The 16,772-nt window shown below is 40.6% G+C and overlaps 1 protein-coding gene across 1 annotated transcript in view; it reads left to right on the top strand.

Moving 5' to 3' along the window:
* The window catches only part of GPC3 (glypican 3), a 490,374-nt gene that overhangs the window by 321,014 nt on the left and 152,588 nt on the right, over positions 1 to 16,772 (top strand). The window contains exon 4 of the mRNA XM_003420845.3: positions 9,067 to 9,200. Coding sequence (XP_003420893.2) covers positions 9,067 to 9,200 — 134 coding nt within the window. The remainder of the gene's footprint in view (positions 1 to 9,066; positions 9,201 to 16,772) is intronic.

Raw genomic sequence — 16,772 nt, 5'->3', positions numbered from 1 at the left:
CAAAAATGTGTGTATCAACTTGGTTAGGCCATGATTCCCAGTATTGTGTGGTTGTCCTACATTTTGTGATTGTAATTTTATGTTGAGAGGATTAGGGTGGGATTGTAACACCACCCTTACTCAGATCACCTCCCTGATCCAAGGTAAAGGGAGTTTCCCTGGGGTGTGGCCTGCACCACCTTTTTATCTCTCAAGAGATGAAAGGGAAGCCCCAAGAGAGTTGGGGACCTCATACCACCAAGAAAGCAGCACCAGGAGCAGGGGTCCCTGTGCCTGAGAAGCACCGTAACCATGGGAAGATTGAGGACAAGGACCTTCCTCCAGAGCCAGCAGAGACAGAGAGCCTTCCCCTGGAGCTGACACCTAGAATTTGGAGTTTTAGCCTACTTTATTGTAAGAAAATAAACTTCTCTTTGTTTCTGTTATAGCATCATGGGATGACTAAGACAGTTCAGCTTAGCACCAGGCTCACCTGCAGAACGTTCGTTCATTCATTTTTGCATTTCAATTTAAAGAGCTGACTTGTATGAAATGTTCAAACAATGGTACCTGATATCTTAAAATAACTTGATTCCTCGTACAGTGCAGATTATTAGTGAGCTTTTATTTTAATGGTCAAGCAATTAATGATGAGTCTCAGCAAAATGTCTATAGGGGAAAAAGCACTTACATTGTCACCAGGTCTGTTCATTATCCAGATCAGTTGATAGTTAATTAATAATGATGTGCTTCCTGAAGTACAGGGTTATAAATTAATTTTATATTCTTATGCATATTTTCTGTAGGGAAAAGTGAGTGGAAAATGCCTGCCATGCCCATCTCATTGTAAGGAAATGTATGTAATGATTACAAGCATATAATAAGAATGGTTTGCCCAGCCAAATGTTTGTTCATTTCTGTTAATCAGTATTCCTTTGAGCTACTTCCATGCAGTTTGTGGCAAGCAGTGCAATCAGTTGAGTAGTGTGGCAGATTTAAATCAGTAATAAAAGCCCTGGGGAAATTAACAAGACAAAACATTAACCACAGACTAAACATTAACATATATTAGCATTTTTATTATACCTGTAGAATTGTTAAATGGGCTTGGTTACTACTATTAAAATGTTTATGTTGTATATGACATAATTTCAATGTATATTTTGTTTTAAAACTTTTAGGATTTAATTAAAGAAAATTGTACAATGGTATAATAGACAATTCACCATAACATACTGAAGTTCATTATTTTATTTCAACTGGAAAACTATGGAATTCCCACTCCACTCTTGCCCTAGTCCCATGGCACCTCAAAACAAATGCCTCAGCCAATATTTCCCCAAAGTGTACCATGGGATAAAAGTCGATATTTAAATTGTATAACCCTAGTGAAAGGTTTCTTTTTAATTCTTCAGCATTCTGATGAATCCATCGATGGTCAAAAGACTAAATTTATACTGGGTATTTAGCAACAGTTCTCAAGAAGGCACTCCTTGGGACCACAGTAGTCAGCTGGGTTTTAGCAGAAAAGTTATTCTATAATTAAATAAAACTGAAAAGGCCCTCCAGAGGCCCTCCAGTCTTGGTGGCCTCAGGTGCAGCTCTTGAGAGGGGAGAGATTGTGCTGTGAGTCTCAGTTTCCTTATCTCTAAATGAGGTTAACAATGCCTATTCTGTACACCTCAGAGGGTTGTTGTAAGACTCCCCAGAGAAAATGGAGAATGGATAGGAGTTATTTGTGAAGCGCTTGGCTGGAATAAGATATTATGTTAAAAGTGTGAGGCATTGGCATTGTAGAGAAGCTTATAATATAGTCTGTCTTTCTCTGCTTAGCCATCTGGAGTGAAAGATTAAGCCCCAGTTTTCTGTCACTTGAGAGTCACCAGAACCAATAGCAAATGGGACCTGAGAATGAATAAGGTTATATGACCAGTGGGGTTATCTGCATTTCTTGACATGTCATTTATAGGGTGCAGGTGAGAATTGCAACAGACTAAATACTTTGCATAGTAAGCCATATGATTGTCCAATTCAAAATGGACAATACCAGTCCATTTCAGCTTGCTAGTCCATAGGTTATCAATCTTTATGCATTTCATTTCACTTTTGATGACTTTCAATTTTCCTAGATTCATACTTTGTACCTTCCACATTCCAATTATTAATGGATGTTTGCAGCTGTTGCTTCTCATTTTGAGTCATGCCATATCAGAAAATGAAGGTCCCAAAAGCTTTACTCCATCCATGACATCAAGGTGGACTCAACTTTGAGGCAGCTCCTCCTTAAAGATCTATCCTAAAGTACAATGCTGTCAGTGATAGGATAATATCCATATACCTACAAGGAAGACCAGATAATACGACTGTTATTCAAATGTACACACCAACCATTAATGCTAAAGATTTTTACCAACCAAATGGAAAATTTTTACCACCTTCTGCAGTATGAAATTGATCAAACATGCAATCAAGATGCATTAATAATTACTGGTGATTGGAATGTGAAAGCTGGAAACAAAGAAGGGTCGATCGGTAGTTGTAAAATATGGCCTTGGCGATAGAAACGACACCAAAGATCACAGGATAGAATTTTGCAAGACCAGCAACTTATACATTGCAAATACCCTTTTTCTACAATGTAAATGGTGACTATACACGTGAACCTCACCAGATGGAATACATAAGAATCAAATCAACTACATCTGTGGGAACAGATGATGGAGAAGCTCAATATCATCAGCCGGAACAAGGCCAGGGGCCAACTGCAGAACAGACCATCAATTGCTCCTGTGCGAGTTCAAGTTGAAGCTGAAAAAAAATTGAAACAAGTTCATGAGAGCCAAAGTATGACCTTGAGTATATACCACCTGAATTTAGAGACCATCTCAAGAATAGATTTGATGCATTGAACATTAATGTCCGAAGACCAGACAGGTTGTGGAATGACATCAAGGACATCATACAGGAAAAAAGCAAAACGTCACTAAAAAATAAAATAAAACAGGAAACAAAGATCAAAATGGATGTCAGAGGAAACTCTGGAACTTTCTCTTGAACACAGAGTAGGTAAAGCAAACAGAAGAAATGATGAAGTAAAAGAGCTGAACAAGATTTCAAAGAGTGCCTTGAGAAGACAAAGTAAAGTATATAATGGAATGTGCAAAGACCTGGAGTTAGAAAACCAAAAGGGAAGAACGCGTTCAACATTTCTCAAGCAGAAAGAACTGAAGAAAAATTTCACGCCTCGAGTTGCAATAGGGAAGGATTCTATGAGAAAAATATTAAATGACACAGGAAGCATCAAAAGAAGATGCAAGAAATACAGAGTCGCTGTACCAAAAAGAATTGGTTGACATTCAACCATTTCAGGAGGTAGCATATGATCAAGAATTAATGGTATTGAAGGAAGAAGTCCAAGCTGTTCTGAAGGCATTGGCAAAAAACAAGGCTCCAGGAATTGACTGAATACTAACTGAGATGTTTCAACAAACAGATGGAGTGCTTGATGTGCTCCCTCGTCTATGCCAAGAAATTTGGAAGACAGCTACCTGGCCAACCAACTGGAAGAGATCCATATCTATGCCCATTCGAAAGAAAGGTGATCCAACAGAATGCAGAAATTATCTACCAATATCATTAATAATATCATATAGAAGTAAAATTTTGCTGAAGATCACTCAAAAGCAGCTGCAGCGGTAGATCAACAGGGAACTGTCAGAAATTCAAGCCAGATTCAGAAGAGAACGTGGAACAAAGGATATCATTGCTGATGTCCGATGGATCCTGGCTGAAAGCAGAGAACACCAGAAAGATGTTTACCTGTGTTTTATTGACTGTGCAAAGGCATTTGTATAGATCATAACAAATTATGGATAACATTGTAAAGAATGGGAATTCCAGACCACTTAATTGTGCTCAAGTGGAACCCGTACATAGACCAAGGGCAGTCATTTGAACAGAACAAGGGGATACTGTGTGGTTTAAAATCAGGAAATGTGTGCGTCAGGGTGGTATACTTTCTCCATAGTTATTCAATCTGTATGCTGAGCCAAGTAATCCGAGAAGCTGGACTATATGAAGAAGAACAGGGCATCAGGATTGGAGGACGACTCATTAACAACCTGTGTTATGCAGACAGGACTTGAAGCACTTACTGATGAAGATTAAAGACCATAGCCTTCAGTATGGATTACACCTCAACAAAAACACCTCACAACTGGACCAATAAATAACATCATGATAAATGGAGAAAAGATTGAATTTGTCAAGGATTTTGTTTTACTTGGATCCACAATCAACGCCCATGGAAGCAACAGTCAAGAAATCAAATGACGTATTGCATTGGGCCGATCTGCAACAGAGCTCTTTAAAAAGCAGAAACCTCACTTTGAGGACTAAGGTGCACCTGACTCAAGTCATCGTATTTTCAATTGCCCCATATGCATGGGTATGTTGGGCAGTGAATAAGGAAGACTGAAGAAAAAATTGATGCCTTTGAATTATGGTATTGGTGAAGAATATTGAATATACCACAGACTGCTAAAAGAATGAACAAATCTGTCTTGGAAGAAGTACAGCCAGAGTGCTCCTTAGAAGCGAGGATAGCGAGACGACTTCTCATATATTCTGGTCATGTACATGACCAAAGAAGGGACCAGTCCCTGGAGAAGGATATCATGCTTGGTAAAGAAGAAGGTGAGCAAAACAGAGGAAGAGTCTCAACGGGATGGATTGACTTAGTGGCTGCAACAATGGGCTCAAACATAGCAATGATTGTGAGGATGGCACATGAACGGGCAGTGTTTTGTTCTGTTGTACATAGGGTTGATATGAGTCAGAACCAACCTGACGGCACCTAACAACAACACAATAATGAATACTTTGCATGGTTTAAAAATCTTTGGTAACATACTCGGAAAGTAATTTTCACCTTTTTTTCAAGGGAGGCAGATGAAAATATGGTGCTCCAAATACCATACTTCTTCTTTTATACAATGCTGTGCTTACAGGTGGAATGAAGCTGTGGGATCAGATCAAGTCCTGTTGTGGGTGAGAGGCAGAGGCGGGTTGTAGGCCAGGTATCCCGGTGCCCAGCTCACTGGGCTTTCCGCTATGCCTTACTGGGACCCAGCACTGTATTTTCCTCGGTTTTTTTTTTTTTTTTTTTTTACTATAAAGCCAGTGCTCCTGAGTCCTGGTTAGAAAAGAATGGTGCTGAGGCTACTGGAACAACCTGCTGACCTGGGTATGGGTGGAGGTTCTGCCTTCTTCTTGGGTTTCAAGTCTTCAGAGCAATAGTGCCTTCCCTGCCACAGGTTCTGGCACTTAAATGAAGGCACCATTAGGAAGCATGGTTCGTGGAGAATTCAATGGTTTTATTTTTCAGGCCTATTGATAGAGACACTCACCTATCCAATAAATTCACTCCAACTAACCAAATATAAACGTAGTAGCACCCTTGACTAGGTACATTTATCGGTGTAAGGAAATTGGATTGCATTTCTTATTTAAGAGCCAGAAACTCCTGGGCCAGATACAGATTTCTAAAAGGCCACTGGGGAGGTTAGCTTCTTCAGCAAGTATGGTTGAAGTCTAAGACCCAGGCCTCCCGGCAGAGCTGAAATCGTGAAGCTGAAAGGACTTCTTCAACGTGAATGCTGCATCTTTTCATAAATTACGCTTTCTTTTGCTGTCCCTTTCTCTAAATAAGCTGAGAATATTCACCTACAGCTCACAGTGTGGGGAGAAGGGCCCAAAAGGGGGATACATTTGACAAATGCTTTGTATATGAGAATTTGCTTCATGGTAGATTTGTGGAAGAAAAAACAGCCTGTCTGATAAGATGCGGCGCATCTCAGATGGGGGAGTAGGGACATTGGCAGGACACCATTGTTTGCCCCTTACCGCACACAGAGCCTCGGGAAGGCAGTTTGATAATGCCACACTGGGTGGCTTGGGAAGAAAGGTCAGACTGCAGACTGGCTACGCTCTCATTTATTCTTAACCTTCCTACTTTCACCTCAGCTGCACCCCTTTCCAGTAGGTTGGGGGTTGGCCGGGGTGGGGGTGCCTTTAAAACCCTAAAGTCTTGCTGTGGCCCGATTAGTATTCACTGATACAAAGGGCCTGCTTTCAATGGAGAAGAATTCACAGCTGTGGTTTGCAAGTAGACAAGTGACTGTGAAGGATGTGTGTGAGACTGTGATTTCTATGCCGGGTTTGGAACAGGTGTAGGTCAAGATAGCATGTCCTGCGCTCTGGAATGCGCTAAGAATACTTTGATCCCAGTGAAATAGACTCTCACAGTGATGTGTGTTCATGGAATAATAAATAGATATGTACCGGGGAAAAAATCAAGGTTCTGTTCCAGGACTTTTCACCTGTAATTCAACAAAGTAAACATGTGTATGTCTATGGGCCTAAATTTGTGGTGCACAGCCTGCTCTCAGTTATTTGTATCTGCATGATATGCTTTGGTTTAAGTGGGACTTAACTCCCCAGTCCAGTCCTGCAACCACCTAGCCCAAAGCATCCTACCAGACTGCTACCACTCAGGGCACACGCAGAGAATTCAGACTATTCATTTGAAGTTTAATAGTAGCCCAAGTCAAATAGCATTACATAAGCACACCTGAGAAATTCACTATCATACATTCCAAAGCCAAATGGAATATCTCAAAGTGTCTCTCACTTTTGTTTCATTGCCATCGAGATAAACCATTAAGAAGAGCTAGCTTGCATATCAAACTGTAGGTGCTGTCTTTCATAAATGGAGATGATTCCAATTTTTTTCCTATTTTGAGTATTTATTTATATGAAAAGCCTTCCAAAGCTATGGAAACGAAATGGCATTTGTGTATTTAGTAGGCAATAATCATGCCTCAGATAAACGTCATTGGCAACGATACTGCCACTGTGCCAAGCTATGTATATATAAATAAATGTATTTATATATAGATAGATAACTAGTAAATGCTATTAGGGCAACTTGAGAAATCCAGAAGCTGAGCTTGCCTCACAGAGCCTATGGCCTAGTAGTAGAGTGGAGTGCCAGGCCTGATGTAGGAGATTCCGTCAATTTGTTTCAACTAATTCACCTTTACTGAGTGCCTAACAGTATACAAACCCACCTACCCACTGCCGTCAAGTTGATTCCAACTTACAGCAACCCCGTAGGTTTTCCAAGGCTGTCAATCTCTATGGACACAGACTGCCACATCTTTCTCTTGTGGAGCTGCTGGTGGTTTCGAACCACCGACCTTAAAAAAAAAAAATTTTTTTTAGCAGTTGATTATTTTAACCACTGCACCACCAGGGCTCCTTTACAGTATGCAAAGCCCTGTCTAAATTCCAGGGATATACAAAACGACAGAGTAACACTCCTGTGATCACAAGGTAATTCTAATATTTTTCCTAAACTTTAAAGTTTACAAGGAGCCCTGGTGGCATAGTAGTTAAGTGCTTGGGTGCTAACCGAAAGATCTGCAGTTTGAACCCACCAACCGCTTCAGGGGAAAAAGATGTGGCAATCTGTTCCTGTAAAGATTACAGCCTTTGAAACCCTGTGGGGCAATTCTCCTCTATCCTGTAGGGTCACTATGAGACGGAATCAACTTGATGGCAGTGGGTTTGGGCTTATAAGTTTTTAGACCCTACATAATCACCTTGTCTATATTTCTGAGGACAAGGAATTCTTTTTTTTTTTTTAATTGCTGAAAGTAGAATGTAAGTAAGTGGAAATCTAACATCATCTTCTAGGGAACAATACTGCATAAGCTTGAAGGTCAGACAAATGGATTCAAACTCAGACATCAAACAAATCCACCGCTGTTGAGCTGATTCTGACTCACAGTGACCCTATAGGAAAGAGTAGAACTGCCCCATAGGGTTTCGGAGGCTGTAAATCTTTACAGAAGCAGACTGTCACATCTATCTCCTGAGGAGTGGCTGGTGGATTTGAACCATCAACCTTTTGGTTAGCAGCCGAGTGCTTTAACCACAGAGTCACGAGGGCTCCCTAAAGCCAGACAAGTAGGTTCAAATCCTGAATCCACTTCCTATTTGCCTTATGCAAATCATGTAACACCCTTGAGTCTCAAGTCCCTCATCTATAAAATGAGGGTCATAATTTCTAGCAAAGTGTCTGACACAAGGGAAACAAGAATTTTTATTTTCATACTTCTTTATCTGGAAATTCATTTAGGTTTTTGTCTGAAAATGGAAAAAAATAAGCAAATCTACAAATAATTCAACCAAAGAAATCAGTTAAGTAAGAAAGCTGATGTCATTTTTTTTTTAATCGTTGCTACTTGAGTATAAAAGAGATACGCTTCATTGGGAGGCATTGGGTAAAGGTTATTGAATGAATGAATGAGATGGAAGGGGAGGACGGAAAGAAGGAGGTGGGAGGTGAAGGGAGAGAGGAAAGAAGGTAGACCTTCTTTAATGCTCTCAATCCTGAGTTTATTTAGTGACATGTGTGATTTGTAGCTGATGACTCTGGCTGTTGGCCGGTTGACTTGCCTTCTTCTCTTGGGCATTTTGAAGAAAGCCAGATGGGCAACTACGCTGACATTTTTTAGAATACCCTAGATTGATTCTTATAACAAAACACCCATAAGAATAGGGAGCGCTGTGCATGGGAGACTGCACATTTATTAACAGACTCCTCCACACACTTCTCCCACCCCCATCTCCTGCACCAGTTCTTCCTCAACTTTGCAATTCCCTTTTGTGAACGTCTTCATACTTAGAAACACAAAGAGCCATTGAAAGGTGTCAATAACATGAGGCCTGTTTAGAGGGTCCTCTCAAATGTGCACTTCACTGTAGAAAAAAGCATCTTTCCTCTCAGGAAAGCTCTGAATAGGCTGTGCTTAAAGTGGGGCTCCCTCCTCCCTCAGTCTACAGCCTTCCTTTCTACTGATGGTTCCATGGTTCTTTGCCTTAAAAGCTTGTCACCTTTTTTAACTTCAGTAATAGCTTCGTTCTGCTCTTTAAAAAGAAATTGGGGATGAAATTGAAGTGTGTTTCAACTATCATATCTGTGAAAGTATCGTATAATTGTATTGCGTTTCTTTTTTTCAGATTGGCAAGTTATGTGCCCATTCCCAACAACGCCAATATAGATCTGCTTATTATCCTGAAGATCTGTTTATTGACAAGAAAGTATTAAAAGTTGCTCATGTAGAACATGAAGAAACCTTATCCAGCCGAAGAAGGTGAGAGAGTGTTTTTTTTTTTTTTCTCAATTACAGTACAATTAGCAATTGTGTTTAAGGTCAAAAATCACTGGAGTGAAGGAGCTTCTTAAATACGTGTTATTTAGTTGTTCTGAGTAGAGCATTTGATTAACTAAATTCTGTCAATGTTAAAAGAAAAATATATTGTATTATAGTCAAGTCACTTATACTATATGTAAATATCTAATACAGCAACAGAGGGCAGAATGGACTTCTCTATTCAAGATCTTTTATTGATTAAACGAAACATGTTCTCCTTAAAGCCTGGTCTCACAATTCCGTGACTTGTTTTGTGGCTTTTCCCATTATTAACAGTGAGACAGGGTTGAGTTTACCAGAAAGAGTTTAGGAAGACACACTCTCATGTGTACATACACACACACGTATACACACACACACACCACACTATATACGCTACATACAATTTTTAAAATGATTAAATGAAAGATAGGGTTCTTCTGTCTTAAGACAACAGTCAAGGGCCTAAATTACAGATCTGGTACTTATTCCCTTCACTCTCTTCCCTATCTAGGCTCCCTCCATCCTTAGTCTAGTTTCTTGGTTATGGAAAGGGGTAGAAATTGGATGGGAGGCCCAGCACAGCTCTAGGAGAACTGTCATCCCGAAGGTGCTGCACATGTAGCCAATCCTGCCACTGGCTGAAGAGCAGCTAGACATGAGTCTTACAAGAAATGAAATAAGTGATGTCTCAAATTTGGGCTAAAATATTCCATTCGTCTCAATTTACTACAGGGGGCTTGAAATGGTAATTCATAATTTTATATGATGCAGTTTAGAAAGGAGGTAATGCAGTTTAAGAAATAGTCCCCCAAAGAAGCATTTCAGAAGCCCCCTTTTCTTCTCTTTTGTACCTTCCAGCCTAATGGATTTCTAGTTGCCTTATAGCAGCAATTTTCAAGGTATGATGTGAAGACCCCTGAGAGTCCCAGAGACCCTCTCAGGGGGACTGTGAGGTCCTCCTTGTGCTAACTACACACCTGTATGAAACCAAAATTTCTTTGTGTACTTAAACCAAAACAACGTATTACAAGGAATTAAATGCAGTGGCAGATAGGAGAATCTGTCTTCTCTGAAGCCAGTCAGTAAAGATGTTTTGCAAAAATGCAAAGCAATGTCACTTTTCTCACTGTTTTTTTTTTTTTCATAAAAATGTTATTTATGTTACCCTGTAATTGATCTATTATTTTTATTTTAAAATGAATTAGTAAGTATTCAAAACTTTTTCTGAGTTTTAATTTCTAAAACTGTAAATATTTTTTTTTTATACCCTACATGTGCATGAAGCTCTTTGGGGTCCTCAATAACTTTTAAGAATTTAAAGGATTTGTATTAGTTATCTTATTGTTGCTGTGTGCTGCCGACTCTGTTTTGACTCGTAGCGACCCCATGTGACATAGTAGAGCTGCCTCAAGGGTTTCCTAGGCTGAAATCTTTACAGGAAAAGATCACCAGGTCTTTTTTCCCATGGAGTGGCTGGTTGGTTCAAACTACCTACCTTTTAATTGGCAGCCAAGCTCTTAACCATTGAGCCACCAGAGCTCCATTAGTTGTCTACTGTTCTGTAAAAAAAATCACCCCAAAACATAATGATTTAAAACACCAACCGTTTATTATCTCACAGTTTCTATTGGTCAGAAATTTGAGAATGGCTTATTTGGCTTGGTTCTCAGAGTCTCTAATTGTGGTCAAGGTATTGGCTCAGGCTGCGATCATCTGAAGGCTTGACTGAGGCTGGAGGATCCACTTCCAAGTGGTTCACTTACACATTTAGCAAGTTAGTGTTGCCTGTTGGATGGCGTCCTCAGGGTCTTACCACTTGAACCACTTCCTAGGTTTGCTTGAGTGTCCTCACAACATGACAGCTGATTTCCCCACAAAAGGTGATCCAAGGAAGAGAGCAAGGAGCAAAGGAGCAAATTACAATACTACGCTGTCACGTCTGCCATATTCTTTTCAATCAAGGCACTAAGTCTAGTCTATACCCAAGGGGAGGGAAATTAAGCTCCACCTCTTGAAGGGAAGAGTGGGAAGAATTTGTGTACATATTTCAAAAACCACCACAGGAGTCCTGACACCAAAATGTTTGAGAAACATTTTTCTGTAGTATAGGAATTCTTTGCGGAGAGTTTTTGCCTTTCTGGGAAGAGAAAATTAGGCCATGTATCAAGACCTTCTCTAGCTCCTGCTGGTCCTTTATTCATTGTTCTTCACTTCTTTCACTCTTTACCTGAACCACCCCCCACCCACCACACACATTTTTCCTTTCCACTGAAGCGTCCATGATTCTTCACCTTAAGACCTTATCACCTTTTTAAACTTCAGTAATAGCTTCGTTTTGCTCTTTAAAAAGAAATCGGAGGAAATTGAAGTGTGTTTCAGAATTAACCTAAGTCCTACCGAGTCGTTGATCTTTAACTCCTGGAAACCCCTTACGTATTTGGCTGAAGTGGATAATATATGCATATGTGTATTGCTTTATTCAATTCAGCAGAAATTTATTAAGCACCTGTTTGTTACATGCCAGAATATATGCTGGGTACTAAAAATACAAAGACACAATATCTGCTGTCCAGTTCAGTCTAATGGGGAGATAGACTTGAATAAAATAATTTCAAAACAGTTTTGTAAGTGCTAAAGTAAAAGAATGTTCAGAGTCTAGAGAGAAGTTCTGCCCAGAGTGTTATAGTGGAGGCTTCCTGGAGGAGGTGGTATATGAATCTGTAAAAGAATAACATGGGAGAAGCTGGCGAAAAGGGCACGAAAAGAGAGAGTGGAGGGAGAGAGCGGGCTGTCTTATTAGGGGGAGAGTAACTGGGAGTGTGTAGCAAGGTGTGTATGGGTTTTTGTGTGAGAGATGGACTCGATTTGTGAACTTTCACTTAAAGCACAATAAAAATTATTTTTTTTTAAAAAAAGAATAACATGGGGAACTTTTTCAAAATAAACACACCACCCCAGACCCGTTTGGAGATGACTCTGATAACCTAGACACATTTATGAATAAGTAGATTTAGCAAGACCCTGCGGCCATGACTTCTGTTTTAGGCTCTGTAGGACCTATTCCCTTTCACATTTAGGACCTATTCCCTTTCACATTACTAGGGAGGGTTCCATGGATGTTGGTCCCTCCAGGGAGAGAAGAGGTTGATAAATGGGTTCTTGGCTGAGCACCCAGATGTGGGTACTTTGTTTAGATTCATTTTTCTAATTTGTAGCTAACCCCCAAAGGAAAAGAATAGTAAGAAATTTTGGCAAAGCCTGTAGAGCTGAGTAGTGATCAGCAGGGCTCTTTCTGGTGCTGGGAACAAGAGCCCACCCCATGATGTTTCTCATCTTTTTTGCAGGCCAAAGCATTAGGGTCTGAGATGGAGCCTATCTTTCTGAATTCCCTGGCAGAAGAAAAAAACAAAACACCTGCAGAGTGTCTGATTTCGTTTAACTCCTTCAAATAGACATTGAAAACCCTCTAGGGAGAGGGGAGAAGTAGGAATTAAGGTGATCTCTTGCTAAACACACACCACTGCCCCCTGCAATCTGATGTTACATATAGGAGGGTTTGTTTTGGAGGAGTGTTAGTACATCTATAAATTTCTCAGTATGTTTTACACAGCACTTCACACTACCCAGAAAAATATACGTGCCTCCAGCACCCACCACCCATGCCCGATAACATCCTCTATGGTTAACAAATATGATAATTGGAAAGGAAGCCTATTGTAGCATTCAGTCTGTGGATGCTGTGAGCAGGCTGTCTGAATCTGATTATCAGTTGAAAAGCCCTTTGCCTTATTAAAATAACAACACACAAAGAAATGCAGGATTCCTTTGGTAGCACTCCAAAGTCATCTGTTTGTTTTGTCTGCCCCCAACTGGGTAGTTTGCAACACACAACTGATCTTAGAAATAGCTTAGTTCAATTGAAAGACAATACTCATCTGGTGGTCTATGCATGGAGCTCTGTGTTCCTTTTAAGGATGAGTATTGAAAATATCTCATCAGATTTAGAACAGTGAGGGTAGAACAAGATGCACACGTAGGAGTACAGTCAGAATAGAAGGAATGAGGTCTGCACAGCCCTTTCTAGCTCTAGTGTTTTCGACACAGCTCAGATGCTAGCCTCCCCCTCCTTTGCCCTCCTAAATGTCTCCTTCCCCACTTCCCATTTACCTTGTCATTTGCATACTCCCCATAAAATTTGGTAGAGTACACAAGCAATGTTTTTCTCTTTCCCAAATCCAATCTATAGACAAATAGACCACCCTGCCTCTATATACTAGGATTATGGCCTAGCTGGAAACCTGTGAGAAAGTCATTCAGCCTTCTGCCCCTATGAAATTACATCTATGTATTCCAGTCCTCTCCTTCTTATACTTCCCCTCCTCTTTGTATCAAGGGGCAGTGGATTAGGTGACACTACTGAACGACCTAGAAAGAAAAGAACAAAAGCTGATGTCAGCTCCCTGGGCCAAAATCAATGCTTACTTGCACTCCCTCTCAGATTGCTCCTCTGGCCTTGTTAGGCAGCTTTGTAGGCTCAGTGGTGCCTTCCACCCTCTGAAAAAAACAACAAAGTATGTATGTCCTGAGTGAGCTGATGAGTTTCAGGTCTGGTATAAGCTATTTTGCCCTAAATAGGACTCTACTGCTTTCAACCTATGTTGACACCAACTATGTATACTAGGCATCGTGTTAGGGTTAGGCTCTGGGGACACTGTGATGAATACGAGAAGCTCCTAGCCTAGCTAGGGAGAAAGACATAAAGATAAATAATTTTCATACATTGAGGATATCAAAACAGAGCTAGGTACAAAGGACAGCAGCACCACAGTTGGGGAACTTAGAGCTCTCCTGAGAAAGTCAAGAAAGATTTCTTGGAGAAGGTAACTTTTGAACTAGACCTTGAAGGATAAGTAGAAGTTCAACAAATGGAGGAGGGGAAGGGGAGGGGGTGTTCCAGGCAAAGGGGACAGTATGAGAAAAATATGGGCTAGTATCCAGAAAAGGAGTTTTGTTGTTGTTGTTGTTTTTAGGTGCCTTCCAGTCAGTTCCAACTCATAGCGAACTTATGCACAACAGAACGAAACACTGCCCGGTCCTGCGCCATTCTTACAATCCTTGTTATGCTTGAGCTCATTGTTGCAGCCACTGTGTCAATCCACCTTGCTGAGGGTCTTCCTCTTTTCCACTGACCCTGTACTCTGCCAAGCTTGATGTCCTTCTCCAGGGACTGATCCCTCCTGACAACATGTCCAAAGTATGTAAGACGCAGTCTCACCATCCTTGCCTCTAAGGAGCATTCTGACTGCACTTCTTCCAAGGCTGATTTGTTTGTTCTTTTGGCAGTCCATGGTATATTCAGTATTCTTCACCAATACCACAGTTCAAAGGTGTCAACTTTCTTCAGTCTTCCTTATTCATTGTCCAGCTTTCACATGCATATGAGGCTATTGAAAACACCACGGCTTGGGTCTGGTGCAATCTAGTCTTCAAGGTGACATTTTTGCTCTTCAACACTTTAAAGAGGTCCTTTGCAGCAGATTTGCCCAATGCAATGCATCTTTTGATTTCTTGACTGCTGCTTCCATGGCTGTTGATTGTGGATCCAAGTAAAATGAAGCCCTCGACAACTTCAATCTTTTCTCCATTTATCATGATATTGCTCATTGGTCCAGTTGTGAGGATTTTTGTTTTCTTTATGTTGAGGTGCTATCCCTACTGAAGGCTGTGGTCTTTGATCATCATCAGTAAGTGCGTCAAGTCCTCTTCACTTTCAGCAAGCAAGGTTGTGTCATCTGCAGCCTAGGAAACCCTATGGGGCAGTTCTACTCTGTCATGTAGGGTCGCTATGAGTTGAAATCGACTCAATGGCACGCAACAACAACAGCCTTCAGAATAAGGTCCCTGGCTTGCACAAATGGTTTGCGCTCAACTATTAACCTAGCTAGAGGTTGGCGGTTCAAACCCAGCCAGGATCTGCTGATCTGGTGATCTGCTTTTTCTTAAAAAATTATAGCCAAGAAAACCGTATGGAACACAGTTCTACTCTGTCACACATGGGGTCACCATGAGTCGAAATCCAGTCATCAGCAGTGGGTTTGTTTGTTTTGTTTTTTGGTTTAGTCTTCGAAATGTTAGAAAGTTGTAGTTTCAGGTTGGCCTGTGAAAGGCTGTCTGACTGAATTAGGCATGATTCTGCACTATTCCAGTATTCGGTATTTTAGTTTATGTGTTTTTCTGCATTTTCAATTTTTTTTTTAAACTAATGAGCTCATATTACTTTAAGAAAAAAAAAGAACCTTAATAATAAAGGAAAAAAGTCAAGGATCTGCAGTTAGGGATGAAGGACCATTTTTACTTGCAGTGGTTTTCAGTTAGTGCTGCTTTGCTGCTTGCCCAAGCAAACCATTGCAAAGAAACAAGGAAGTCCCCTCCCCCACAGCCAAAGCCAGGGTTGCTCCTCTAGAGGATGGTGGAATCCCACCTGGGAAGAGCACATGCACCCAGCCACAGTGTTTCAAAATGGCTGGTGCACGTGAAGGAGCCCTATCCTTTAGTCCCACATTAAACACATTGAGTAGAAAGCTCTAGGAAGGGCGGACCGCTGTAAACAGATACTGGGTTTGTCCTAAGCGAGAGCCGTTGGTTCCACTATTTATACGTCAAATAGCATGTTTGGCATGTATGTATTAGAATAAAGTGGAATTAGGATCAAAGCAAACTCCCTTCTATGAAATCATTTTTCCCATCCTGGGCAACGAATTCTCCAAACTTTCTATTCTTTTTTCTACAGATAATTCAGTCAAGTAGATTTCTTGACTTCAGGGGTGGGGATTCTTTTGTTGTCTGTCATGGGCTACTAAAAAAAAAAAAACCAAAACCAAACCCACTGCCGTCGAGTCGATTCCAACTTATAGCGACCCTATAGGACAGAGTAGAACTGCACTGTAGAGTTTCCAAAAGGCACCTGACGGATTCGAACTGCCAACCTTTTGCTTAGCAGCCGTAGCACTTAACCACTATGCCACCAGGGTTTCCTAGCACTTAGAAAAGAAATCTGGACTCGGTCATACAGGGGTAATTAACATGTCACTTAATTTAGTTTTAGGTGTCTTTTTTGAAAGAGAGAAATAGAAGTGTTTAACTCACTTCCTTCTAAAATTATAAGCAGAGGACATAATGCTTGATTTAAGAAATGATCAAATAAAATGGACCTCACTTCCATGCCAGAACAAGTTTAGAAAGGAGTGATGGGAAATGACAAAGAGAAGAGAGATGAGAGAGGCCCAGAAAGCTCAGTAGGAGGTAAACTATGCCTGTCACACTCTGCTGCTTGCAGGACTGTGATGTCAGAGGACATTATCACCTGTTGTCAGGGTCCTTTGAAAAGCTCATTAACTTCCCAATAGTTTAGAAAGTTTTTTTCTACCCTGCAAAATAGTATGTCTAGATTTGTTTTCCAGAATCAAAGTTTCTTTTGGAAACCAAGGTTTATTTTCCCACAGTATTCAAATGGGTTTGCATAATGGAATG

This window comes from Loxodonta africana, chromosome X (genome assembly GCF_030014295.1).
Source record: "Loxodonta africana isolate mLoxAfr1 chromosome X, mLoxAfr1.hap2, whole genome shotgun sequence".
Taxonomy (NCBI): Eukaryota; Metazoa; Chordata; class Mammalia; order Proboscidea; family Elephantidae; genus Loxodonta; species Loxodonta africana.
This window is presented reverse-complemented; position numbering and strand designations above follow the sequence as displayed.